Source organism: Ascaphus truei, chromosome 9 (assembly GCF_040206685.1).
Source record: "Ascaphus truei isolate aAscTru1 chromosome 9, aAscTru1.hap1, whole genome shotgun sequence".
Lineage (NCBI taxonomy): Eukaryota > Metazoa > Chordata > Amphibia > Anura > Ascaphidae > Ascaphus > Ascaphus truei.
Genome location: NC_134491.1, coordinates 9,277,766 through 9,291,262, shown reverse-complemented (window position 1 = coordinate 9,291,262; position 13,497 = coordinate 9,277,766). Strand labels below are relative to the sequence as shown.

The 13,497-nt window shown below is 42.0% G+C and overlaps 1 protein-coding gene across 6 annotated transcripts in view; it reads right to left on the bottom strand.

The window, feature by feature from the left end:
• The window catches only part of SLC25A21 (solute carrier family 25 member 21), a 349,268-nt gene that overhangs the window by 79,522 nt on the left and 256,249 nt on the right, over positions 1-13,497 (bottom strand). For all 6 annotated transcript variants that reach the window (XM_075613316.1, XM_075613317.1, XM_075613315.1 and 3 more), the window contains one exon: positions 6,363-6,446. In XM_075613316.1, coding sequence (XP_075469431.1) covers positions 6,363-6,446 — 84 coding nt within the window. The remainder of the gene's footprint in view (positions 1-6,362; positions 6,447-13,497) is intronic.

Below are 13,497 nucleotides of genomic sequence, written 5' to 3'. Positions count from 1 at the left end.
GCCCAGATTTCTAGGCTAAGCCTCTGTACAAACATTTGCCCCAATAAACATTGCATCTGTTAATGTTAGCCATAAAGCTGTCAGCCCTTCATAAACAGACTGCCTCGCATAGCTTAACTTTCTCGTGGCTGTCAATGCAAACCCGGACCCTAAAAACACCTGTAGCCAGGAAAAAAGATCTTGGAGTGACCCTTCCCCTGCAAAGCAGCTCTCACACACACAAATACTGCCTGCTAATTCGTCGCACAAAACTATGGCTGCTGCTACCTCTGATCTCTACCCAGCCACGATTGATTGATTGATATACACACATTGAGATATATATATATCATAAACACATGCGCGTAATATGGAGTACAGTTTTGGGCACCTCTCCATAAAAAAGACGTTATGGAACTGGAAAAAGTGCAGAGAAGGGTCACAAATTAACAATGGGAATGGAAGGTCTGACTTATGAAGAAAAGCTATCCAAATTCGGACGGCTCCAGTAGAAAAGTGGTATCTAAAAGGAGATACGATTTTTATTTCCAAATATATTCAATGTGAATACAAGAAACTTTCAAGGGACTGTTTAATTCCAAGGAAAGTACTAATGGCATGGGGCCACCGCTGCACAAGAAAGGGCTCGGACAAAAGAAGCGCATTGATCCAGGGAGAAATCATAAAGCATTTGTATTCCCTTATGAGACATAGGGCCTTATGCAGAGAGCATCGTTATTTCGAAATTCGCCATTTTTTGTACAATTTCGCGCAGAAACCGGCAGAAAATGGCGAGTTCCGAAAAACGCGCCATTTTGTTTTTTCAATTGCTAAAACTCGCCTCGCGGCTGGCGAGAACCTCCATCTCGCCATTTTTAAAACTCTCCGAATGCAGAGAGGTGCAAACGGCAGAAAGCGGCTGTTCGCGCCAAAAAACGGCGCGATTCTCGCATTTTTGCCGCGCCAGGAAAAGATGGCAAGATGGCGCTCGCCGCCTATAGTAAAGGGGAAAAAAAGGCGCGAATTTGTTTTTACACGTTTCTGAAGCGCGCATCTCGCCAATTTAAACTCGCCACACGCATCCATGTTAAACATAGCAGAATTCGCACTTTTCTGCATATGGAGAATAAAACTCTCCAAAAAAGCTACTTTTTATGAAATTCGCCAATTTTAACATTCTATGCTCTCTGCATAAGGCCCATAATTGGTGTTTGTTTGCCTTCAAACTATAATTATAGTAGGAGAATCTTACCCAATAAGAACCTAGAAGACATATATTTATTTTTCAACCTAAACTACTTTGTTACATATATCCTCCACCTGCATATCCTCCACCTGCATTCATGCACACAAACACTGAGCTCCACCTGCATTCATGCACACAAACACTGAGCTCCACCTGCATTCATGCACACGAACACTGAGCTCCACCTGCATTCATGCACACAAACACTGAGATCCACCTGCATTCATGCACACAAACACTGAGCTCCACCTGCATTCATGCACACAAACACTGAGCTCCACCTGCATTCATGCACACAAACACTGAGATCCACCTGCATTCATGCACACAAACACTGAGCTCCACCTGCATTCATGCACACAAACACTGAGCACAATGCTTGCCACCTTGCACACAGAACTAGGGTTTACCAACTTGTATACAAGCCAAGGGAATTATGGTCACTAGTCATTCCTAAAGCCGTATCCATAGTGCAGGATTCGGCGCGAGCTTCGTACAAACACTAGGATGCCAATGCATATGCGCATAGAGCGCGTGCTAGTGAGTGCACACGCGCTGTAGGGAGAGCGGCGCACGACGCCGGGGAGGAGGAGGAGTGCGGATGCTAGCGCATCCTATTGTGACATATATTTATTTTTCAACCTAAACTACTTTGTTACATATATCCTCCACCTGCATATCCTCCACCTGCATTCATGCACACAAACACTGAGCTCCACCTGCATTCATGCACACAAACACTGAGCTCCACCTGCATTCATGCACACGAACACTGAGCTCCACCTGCATTCATGCACACAAACACTGAGCTCCACCTGCATTCATGCACACAAACACTGAGATCCACCTGCATTCATGCACACAAACACTGAGCTCCACCTGCATTCATGCACACAAACACTGAGCTCCACCTGCATTCATGCACACAAACACTGAGCTCCACCTGCATTCATGCACACAAACACTGAGATCCACCTGCATTCATGCACACAAACACTGAGCTCCACCTGCATTCATGCACACAAACACTGAGCACAATGCTTGCCACCTTGCACACAGAACTAGGGTTTACCAACTTGTATACAAGCCAAGGGAATTATGGTCACTAGTCATTCCTAAAGCCGTATCCATAGTGCAGGATTCGGCGCGAGCTTCGTACAAACACTAGGATGCCAATGCATATGCGCATAGAGCGCGTGCTAGTGAGTGCACACGCGCTGTAGGGAGAGCGGCGCACGACGCCGGGGAGGAGGAGGAGTGCGGATGCTAGCGCATCCTATTGTGGATGCGGCCGAACAATGTCCACAGAACCTGGCCGGGGCCGACAATGAACATGTTTCCTGCAGTCACCAGTCTCGGTGTCTTTTTCCCCCTGATAGTTCCTTATAACAGTCTAGTCCATAATAACCTGCTCATTAAACTCAATCAAAACCATAAATGGCAAGTTGTTTGTCATGTTGTTGCCCTAACAGGCTTCAACTGGGATATTCTTGAGAAAGTTAGGATAGTACCTAAACATTTTTGACAGTAGTCAACCCAATGTATACAGTATACTGTAGTGGAGGAAACCTCTCTCTTAAGACCCCTTGTTGGGAAGAGCGTGCTGCCTAGGGATGTGTTGAAGTAGTTAGAGAAGTGTATCAAAGGAAATACACCAAAGAATCCCTTTTTCAGGCGCACTGCAAACCTTTATAGTATATACGGTCAGGGGTTAATGTAGTAGGTGAAGTTAACTTTATTTCATATTAATATGTCAAACGTGTAGTTAAAACAGTATATAGTGTGGATCTATATACTCAAATAAAAAATAGACAACTAACGTCTATTCGGTCTCTACCATGCGTCTCCTTTAGCTCCTATGTACTACTCTATAGAATATAAGTATTGATGTCTCCTTTACTTTTTCAGTATTCCTTCTTTTGCTTCTAATCCCCGTGCCCTTGTATGAGGTTCTCGTATCCTTGGTATATACAGATGGATAGATGTAGATCCTTTTGTGTATATTTAATCTATTTTCTGATTTAGATAGTTCCACCTGATCCCTCGTTTGGGAGGGTTGTATTATTTTTCATATATGACCAATGCTCCACTGTAGGAGTCCGTTCCCTGTATCCCTGTATAGTGTATATAGCTGTATATTTAGCATAGGACAAGGTGCCGTGGTTGGCTGTTGGTGAAAGATTTGCAGGGGGTTGTTTGTAAAAACACCTCCTGAGTTGAACAGGTTATGGGGATATTGGTCTATGTTTAACGCGTACGTTCATAGAAGACTGTGTGTTATCACGCTTTTTCCGGATCTGGGTGGTGGTTGCTGAAATAGCAAGTACACTGTACACTTGATACGATGGGCTTGCTGATAATGTTGAATTCAACACAGTGTCGCTCAGTGGTACTAACTGTCACTCATTTCTAAGTCATGCTGTATCTGCGTTACTGACACAACAGCAGAGGAATTAGGGCATAGAGATGCCTCATGTATAGTATACCCCTCGTATAACAGGAGCCGCGCATGCGTCATAAGCAGTACAGTTTATGGCCATAAGATTTTGTGTGAACTCAGACCGCGCATGCGTTAGAACGAGGTTATGCTAATACAGTTCGGTGTACTCTGCGTGTAGTGTAAGGTGAGTAAACAGACAGGCGCTTTGATAATGAAGATCTCAAAAACCTTAGTTTGAATTATAGTTGCATAATTTGCAAATTTCCAGTGCACACTTTAAAAAGAAATATGTCCCATACCAGTATTGTCTTGTGGGTAGCCGCGTACACGCTTGCTGATAATGTTAAGTTCAAACAGTATCGTTAAGTGTCACTATAGTATACCCTTCGTGTAATACGAACCGCGCATGCGTCATGAGTAGGGCAGTTTGTAGACATCAGATTATTGTATGAGCTCAGACAGCGCATGCGTCAGAACGGGCTTATACTGATACTGTTTGTGTACTCTGCGTGTAGTGTAAGGTAAGTAAATAGACAGGCGCTGTGTTATACTACGATCTCAAACACTTATGAGTAAATTCTAGTTGTCTGATTGACCAATATCCCCATAACCTGTTCAACTCAGGAGGTGTTTTTACAAACAACCCCCTGCAAATCTTTCACCAACAGCCAACCACGGCACCTTGTCCTATGCTAAATATACAGCTATATACACTATACAGGGATACAGGGAACGGACTCCTACAGTGGAGCATTGGTCATATATGAAAAATAATACAACCCTCCCAAACGAGGTATCAGGTGGAACTATCTAAATCAGAAATAGATTAAATATACACAAAAGGATCTACATCTATCCATCTGTATATACCAAGGATACGAGAACCTCATACAAGGGCACGGGGATTAGAAGCAAAAGAAGGAATACTGAAAAAGTAAAGGAGACATCAATACTTATATTCTATAGAGTAGTACATAGGAGCTAAAGGAGACGCATGGTAGAGACCGAATAGACGTTAGTTGTCTATTTTTTATTTGAGTATATAGATCCACACTATATACTGTTTTAACTACACGTTTGACATATTAATATGAAATAAAGTTAACTTCACCTACTACATTCACCCCTGACCGTATATACAATAAAGGTTTGCAATGTATACAGTAACCTATAGATTAATTATATGTTAGGGATAGGTCTGGCAGTACTTATCCATACAAAGCATTATAATGCTGAAACATCCATTTCTAGAAGTACGCTGATTATTTCATAGTACATACTCCTTCCCTTTCCTCTACTAACAAATACACACACTGCATTGCCAATTTTATACAGAGAACATGCAGCGTGTAAGCATCGACAATGCACGCCTCCTTCTATACATACTGCACTGCCATGTAATATTCTCGTTAATTACACAGAGAGAAGTGGTGAATGTGATCAGGGGTGAAAAGAAAGACCCTCCTCTTCCAACTGTATCATCAAGTGCAGGACCGACGACAGGGAGAGGGGGGGGGGGGAGAAGCCGGGTCAAGTGTCCCAGGCTCAGTGGCTGTAGCGGGCCCGGCCGGCCTGTGCTGCAAGTTGGGCCTAAACTCTGGCCGGGCCCGGCTGCTGATCCTCTCACCGCCAGGCCCCGGCTCCCCCCGGCTGTGGGCCTCCCTCACTGACACCAACACTGTCCCACGCTGAGCTTCAGACGTCAACACATGCTGGACCTCACTGAAACAAGCTGGGCTAAGTTTCTGGCGCACACTGGCATGAGAGAGGCCCGGCACGCGCTGGTGTCAGAAGCACGGAGTAGGACAGCGTTGGTGACAGTCAGGGAGGTCGCAGCTGGGGAGGGCTGGGGCCCGACAGCAACGAGAGGACCAGCAGCAAGCCCCAACCAAAGACCTGAGACCTTCCCCAAGGTAAGTTTGTATTAATTTGGGGGTAAGGGCGGGGGGGAGTTGTATGTATTTGGGGGGGGGGGCTGTATGTATTTGTGGGTGTTTTTTGTATTGGGGGTTGTATGTATTTGGGGGTATGGTTTTTTGTATGATGTATTGGGGGTGGGTTTTTTTGTATGTATTTGGGGGGCGGGGAGGGTTTGTATGTATTTGGGGGGCGGGGAGGGTTTGTATGTATTTGGGATGTGAGGGGGTTTGTATGTATTTGTGGAGTGAGTGGGGGTTTATATGCATCTTATCGGTGGGGTGGTTGTGTGTGTTTGTGAAGGGGGAAGAAAATGAATATGAGGTGGGGGGATTGCGTGAGAGTGGGGTAATTAATGGAGAGAGGGGGTGTAAAAGAAGGGGTGAGGGGGTAAGAGTGAGACGAGGGGGTTCGCAAGGTGTGAAATGGGTGGGTTCGAAGACTACCGACCGATATGGAGGGGAGGGGGGGACCTGGTCGTAACTCTAGTCCTGGGCCCCGGGAAATCTGTCTGCCGTCCTTATCAAGTGATGCGTGGAGCCACATAATCGTTACTCAAGCAATCAAAATAGTCAAGTTTGGTAGCACTCTTTTCCCTATTTAGTTAGTCTTGGCCCCTTCTCTGAATACTATTCTCATAAGAAGAGTGTTATTGCCTAGTTGTCTTGCTTTGCTTGGACTGAATAAGTCTTCAGTGGCAAAGGCCTAAAACAGTAATCTTACCTCTTGTTTACCAACACGTTTGCATGACTTTTAGGCGCACATCAGGGTAAGTCTTACCTTTCCGAACGATAGATCTTCCGGAAGCAGTCCCCCAGGCTCTTGTAACTGGATGGATCTGACTTATTTCTCTGGATCTGAAAACTAATGATGAGAAATAAGAAAATAATATATACTTATGTATAGAATAATTAATATATTATCTTACATATATAACTATCTTATGGTGCTTGACCAACAAGGTCAACCCAATGGGATGCATCACACCTCAATCAACCAAAATCTTAATTCATTACTTTATAATATCCCATCTGGACTACTGCAACCTTTTTCTTACTAGACTTCCTCTCTCCCACGACCCCCTTTCCAATCCATTATAAATGCTGTTTCTAATTAACTTCACGCACTATTCCTCCTCTGCAAATCTCTGCCCTGGCTACCTATTTCCATAAGGGTCAAATTGAAAATCCTAGTCCTCACAAAGCTCTTCAAAACCCTACATCTCACACCCCGTATCACACGTTCACTCTGCTCTGTCAATGGCCTACACAGTACAGTAGAGGCAACGTTTATTCTAACATTTGCCGTAAACTAGCCGGGTTACATTCTGGGTATGTGCTGGGTATGTGCTGGGTATGTTCTGGGCTAGTTTGAGGCACGTTTAAGATATTTCTGCATTGACTAACGACCCATAGGATTAACACAGCAGGGATCCCTGGCAGTACAATTCAGTTTGAATGGGACTGCCAGGGACCCCCGCTGTTAATCTGATAGGCCATTAATCAATGCAGAAATGCTGGGGCTAGTTTAAGGAAAGTTTAAGGCATGTATTCAGAATGTACCTGGGTGTTTCCTGGGTTTTTTGGGGAATTGCCACTGGTTTTTGTTCGAATAAGAGTTGCCTCTACTGTACATCTCTCCCCATCCCTTATGGCATCCCCCCACTCCTGCCTGCAGAATGTCTCCCAGGCCGCACCTTACTTCTGCAACACATTGTCAGACTCTTCACTATTTTCACATATTTAAACGTTGCTTCAAAAAATGAAGAGGCCCATCCAACACCCTTCTGATATACTAATCAGCTCACTTTATACGTACACCGTCAGAACCAGCCCTTTCTCTCTTTTGTGTCCTCTTTACCATTTCCACTTTAGATTGTAAGCTCCTTGGAGCAGGGACCTCCTGACATACAATATAGTATTGTGCATATTCATGTCCTATTTGTAAGGAATGTTATGGATTTTCCCCTCCATTGTACTGCAATGTGGAACATGGCACATTATAAATATATTAATAATACCCCAAACCAGTCTACAGTCAAGCACTATAGCAGGGCTACTCAAGGCATGCATCCAGGTCTGGACTTAGATCTCCACATGTCCAGGCACTGCCGACCTGACGCAATGTCATTTGGAGATTTAGCCCCGTTCGCGTTTTCCAGCTCTCTCATTTGCCATTGAAGATCAGGACTATTGTGAACAAAAAACATCACAAGCGTAAAAGCTGAAATGTGAAAAATCCTATACGTATTTTAAACAAATCTGTTCTCTACTATTAGATAATACAGTCTGCATTTTTTTTAAACTAAATTTGTAATGATTTTTTTTTAATGTACTGATCATCCTTTGGTTGCTACAGCAATCATTTAGTAAGTTATATCCACTGCCTGTTTTGATATAATAACTCTAGAAAATTACATTAAAGTTAAACGCATACCGAGGGGTCTGCGTATTAAGAAGATGCCATCTTTTGGATTTCCCAGCAAGGACTTTCAATCACAATGGAGAATTATCCTAGATGAATGTTCCAGAAAGCTGATGGAACTTATTGTAACAACTAAAGTGTCTGAAAAGAAAATGTTATCATGTGACATAGGTGTATTGAAAAAAGAATTGTATAGATTTAAAGATATGGATAAATTCTCGAATAATGATAAAATATTGTTACAGAATATTGAAAAGATGGAGCAGGATGTTATCATTAAAAAGCAGGAGAAATTTTCAAGAGATAGATCTGACTACGAGAAGGGTCAGGTCTATTTCTGGGAAAGACCCGTTTCTACTAGAGATTTCTCCAAGGGTAGATATCCTTCACATTCAACCCCCCGTAAATGGTCTTCAGAAGAAGAGATAAACAATCAGAAGTCCAATACTAGATCCATTTTGAAATCACCTAATGTAGAACGCAGACAGAGTTTTGAAACAGATTCTTCCGACAACGCAGACAGACCCTCAGTATCATTTTTTACACAGGATAGACATACCAACAAAGATCAAGAAGGAGGTTATTTTGATAGAACATACTTACCTAATTCTAGAGAGGAACACACTAGAACAAATTATACCAATATGGAGAATAGTCAGTCAAAAAACCAAAAAAGTGCAGGAGGGGTAAAAAGAGTAGAAAGAACGCACGGAGCAGACAGCAAGAGAAAGAAGTACTCCTAAATTCTACATCAAATAATGTTATAAACATTTCTGATACCGTCCTAACATCCTCACAGGTGTCATTGCTAAATAAAGGCCTAAATTATGCACCACAGGAGAACTTTGACCTATTTACAACCATTATAGATCTCCAAAAATATACTAGGAAATGGGCCCTAAAAAAACTATTTGCAAAAAAAGCTGTTAATCCTACAAATACAAATGGCAATCCCTGTGAGAGTGGTGGCAACGGTACCGTTTCTGTTTTAAGTGGAGGTACTTCTTCATTTGCAGATACTGCTTTTACCTTTGACTTACAATCTCTGTATGAAGAGGGCTGTACTGATGCAATTATTGAGCCCCCTTTTTTCGGCCACATTGACTCCAACCTTAAAAAACGGTCTTCCTTTATGCCTTACAACACTAAAGGGCCATGTCTGACAACATTTGAACGACTTGTTGATAGAGATTTAAAGACGCTAGCTAAAGGATATTCATTTTCAAAATCATATTTTACACCTGATAATTTGACTGTACAAGAAAGACTAGATTTGGAAGATCTAAAGAAAAATAAAGATATTGTAATAAAAAATGCCGACAAAGGGGGCGCAATAATTGTTCAATCCTCAAAGAAATACAGAGAGGAAGCACTTAGATTACTAAGTAATACTGACTTTTATGTTAAACTCAAAACAGACCCTACCAAGAGGTTTCTTGGTGAGCTTGAGAAATTGCTTGAACTGGGTGACGTACTATATGTTATAACGAACAAGGAAAGACAATTTCTGGCATGCGAGTCTCCCATTGTACCTGTGTTTCACCATCTCCCAAAGATCCACAAATCACTGGAGGACCCTCCGGGGCGTCCCATAGTGGCCAGTATTGGATCTTTGGGAGATGGTGTATCACGCTACGTGGACAAATTCCTTCAACCAATTGTTAAAAATTTACCTTCATTTATTGAGGATACTTCATCATTGCTACTTTCATTGGGGGATGTTGTTTGGAAAACAGGGTATCGTTGGGTCACCATGGACGTCACGTCACTGTATACCATTATCGAACACCAACATGGACTTCGTGCCATATATCACTATCTTCAACTTTCACCACTTTCCACTGCACAAACCACTTTTATTAATGACGCTATTCTTTTCTTGTTGACTCACAATTATTTTCTGTTTGACTCACAGTTTTTCTTACAAACACAAGGCACAGCAATGGGGACTTCTTTTGCACCCTCATATGCGAATCTTTTTATGGGTTTATGGGAATCTCAACACGTTTATGGTAGCACTAATAAATTTCGCTCCAATATCATTTATTATAAACGCTATATAGATGATTTAATTTTCATATGGGATGGTGATCTTGATAGCATTCACTCTTTCATTCACGACATCAATTGTAATGATCTTCACCTTCACTTTACTTTTGAGACACATACTGAAAAAATAAATTATCTTGACGTGACCATCCATGGTGATCCTACAACAGGTATACAGACAGATATTTTCACGAAACCCCATGCTAGAAATTCATACTTGCATGCCAGTAGTAGTCACCCCAATGCATTGATCCAAGGTATACCTAAAGGACAATTTATGAGATATAAGCGTCTATGCTCTAACCAGGATACTTTTTTGGAACATTCCAAGTCTTTGGGTTTAAAATTTCTCTCTAGAGGTTATAAACAAGATGTTGTTGAAAGGGCATTTCTAAATGCTGATTTGATGAAACGAGAGGACTTGCTTATCCATAAAAAGAGTAAAAAAGATAAACGAACAGTTATTATGGATAGTCCTCTATTCATTACAAAATACAGCAAACAAGCATTCCAGATAAAACAGATCATTCAGAAGCATTGGAATGTACTGAAAATGGACACAGACCTTGAACAATATACTAATTCGGGTCCTAGATTTGCCTTCAAAAAAGCCAACACACTGGCTACATCAGTATCTAAAAGTATGTTTTTATCAAAAGATTCTAAACTTGGGAACATACCAAAAGGGTTTTTTAAATGCGGTTTTTGCAATTATTGTAAGTATGCCTCTCCAACTAAAAGAATCCGTATACTATACCCTAATGGCAAATATCGGATAAATACATTCATTAACTGCCAAACCACACATGTTGTTTACGTCATTACCTGTGGCTGTAAACAAAGATATGTGGGAAGAACAATAAGATCCTTATATGTCAGAATCTCTGAACATGTCAGACTTATTCATAAACGTGATCTTTCCCATCCAGTCTCCAAACATTTTTCATTATGTCCACTTGGGGGATTAAAGAACTTTTCTTACTATGGTGTTGAACACATTCCCATCCACCCAAGAGGTGGAGATAGACTTAACCGTTTAAATAAGAAAGAGATGTCATGGGTTTTCTCCCTCAACAGTTTGCAACCTTGTGGCCTTAATGTAGAGTGGGAACTAAAACACTTTCTTTATGATTAAATATTTTTATGATTGATTTTTGATACGCATATATTTATTAACAAATAATTTACTTAGTTTCACCAGATTTTTCTTATACCCCTCCCCCTTTTCCCTCCCCCCCCCCCCCTTCCCTTCCCTCCCTCCCCCCCCTCCCCTCCCCCCCCCCCCCTCACCCCCCACCCCTTACCCTACCTACCCCCTACACACCCCCTCCCCCCTACCACCCCCCACCCCCCCCTCCCCCCTTCCCCCCCCCCCCCCCCTCTTCTTTTCCCCTCCTCTCTTTCCCCATCTCTGAGTTATTTACATATTTCAATTTATTTTTGATTTAATAAGTAACTTCCATTACTTTGATTACTATGATACCATGAAAGTGTTGTTAATATATATTAATGTTCAAAATATCGATTATAACCTTTGAGTCTTCGTTGATTCTCCTATCCTATATTTCTGGGTTTGTTATTAAACTTAAATTTAGATCTATATTACTTGAGCTTTATTTTAGCTCAAGGTGCATAGAATTCATTTCTTATTGACCTGTCATTTATGTATTTAACAGAGACATTTAGACTTATGTTTATGTTCCTAGTCATAATGATTGGTCTTTTTTACATATATATCTTTTGTTTTAACATGTTTTTCTGACATCTATGTTCATCATGCAGGCACTAGGTCTGATACTGAGGTTGTTAATGTTCATTATGTTGGACACCTGATATTCATTGCATTGAACAACATGTACAGCTGTCCTTAGTTTGCTGATGTATAAATGGATGTCTGACGATGCAAGCTAATCACTCTTTTGACAAAGGCCTCCCAGGCCGAAACGCGTCAAGAGGTTTCGCTTGCACCTTGTGCAAATAAAGCTTTTTTTACTTTTCCCATATCAGCCTTCACTTTCTTTTTTGGTGCTGTGCGGCGCATTTACTCTTTTTCTAAGAGATTATCCATGCTGATTCACTGCGCGCCTGCACGCCGAGTCACTGCTGGGTGTTCCTGGCTGTTGGGTCTGCCGTGACGTCACCCAGAAGCACCATCCATGCCGCCGGTCAGGTGACCACCCTCCGCATCGGCGGGCAGCGGGTTGGCGGTGAAGCAACGAGAACCTGCGACGGAGAGACCCCAGCCTATCCAGGAGGAGCGGGAGCATACAGCACAGCAACTTGAAAGACCGGACATCAAGTATTATACGTGAGTTTCCCGTGTTCCAGCCTTATAGTGCTCTTGGTGAGCCGGTTGGAGGGAAGAATACATTTTCTACACTGCTATACGACTCAATACAGCCGGGGTCTATGTGATTTATTGTATTATTGCTCACCAGCAGGACTATGCTTTATTCTGAGCGCCTGGAGGGTTAATCCATTGATTTACCCATTTGTATACTGTTTTGAAACAGGTTCTGACACACCTTTTTGAGCTCTGTCCCTTGGCAACAAAGTATCACAAACAGATCTGTCGCTGTGTTCCAAAGAGCAGACTATCTATTACTCTCAAAGCTGTAATACACTTACCTTTACACTTAGGAATATAATGTTACATATCAGCTGCAGCATTTCAAAGACTGCAGCACAAAGTCAGAAGGCGGCCATTTCGTTAGGCACACAATCCGGATTTGTACATATTTATAACAGGAGCACCTAAAGATTGCCAATTTAGGTAAGACTAAGGACTGAACAATATGTAGTCAGGTTGGCAATACTGAATCATGTTGGCCAACATTTAAGAGCTAATTTCAGCAAGATTTGCATTACACGTGTGGGATATTTCTAAAACTGCGATTGGCTTGTGTATTCACAGAGAGAAATTAGAAGGGAAGTGCTATATTTTAAAGCTAAAAATCAGAGAGCCTCATATATTTAGGGTGAGCTGGATAGTACAGTATGAACTAAATGTGGCTGCTGTGCTTTTCCACAACAAGGCCCCTGATACTTTTCTGCTAAATAACTGCAGGTAAATAACATGATATTGATCCAGGCTGGTTTTACTTAAGATTGTCAAAAGTTACCAACAGATCAGCAAGTGGGAATACAAACCCAGAACAAGATCGTTATCACGCTACTGTCCTGGCGTTAGTTGCCAATTATGCCGATGCAAAGTCACCGTAGGCTTCTGCTCGGACAAAACTCTCACATTACAAAACATGACAATACAGGCAGGGTTCATACCAACCTCCCTCTCCACAAACACTACCTTGTCAAACTCTCTTTACACATAACAAATATAGTGCAGGCACTGATAATGCAAACATTCTCATATTCTCATGCAGAAAAACACAAGTTGTCCTGTTAAACCTTTCAATTACTGTATACATAATGGAGAGCAGTG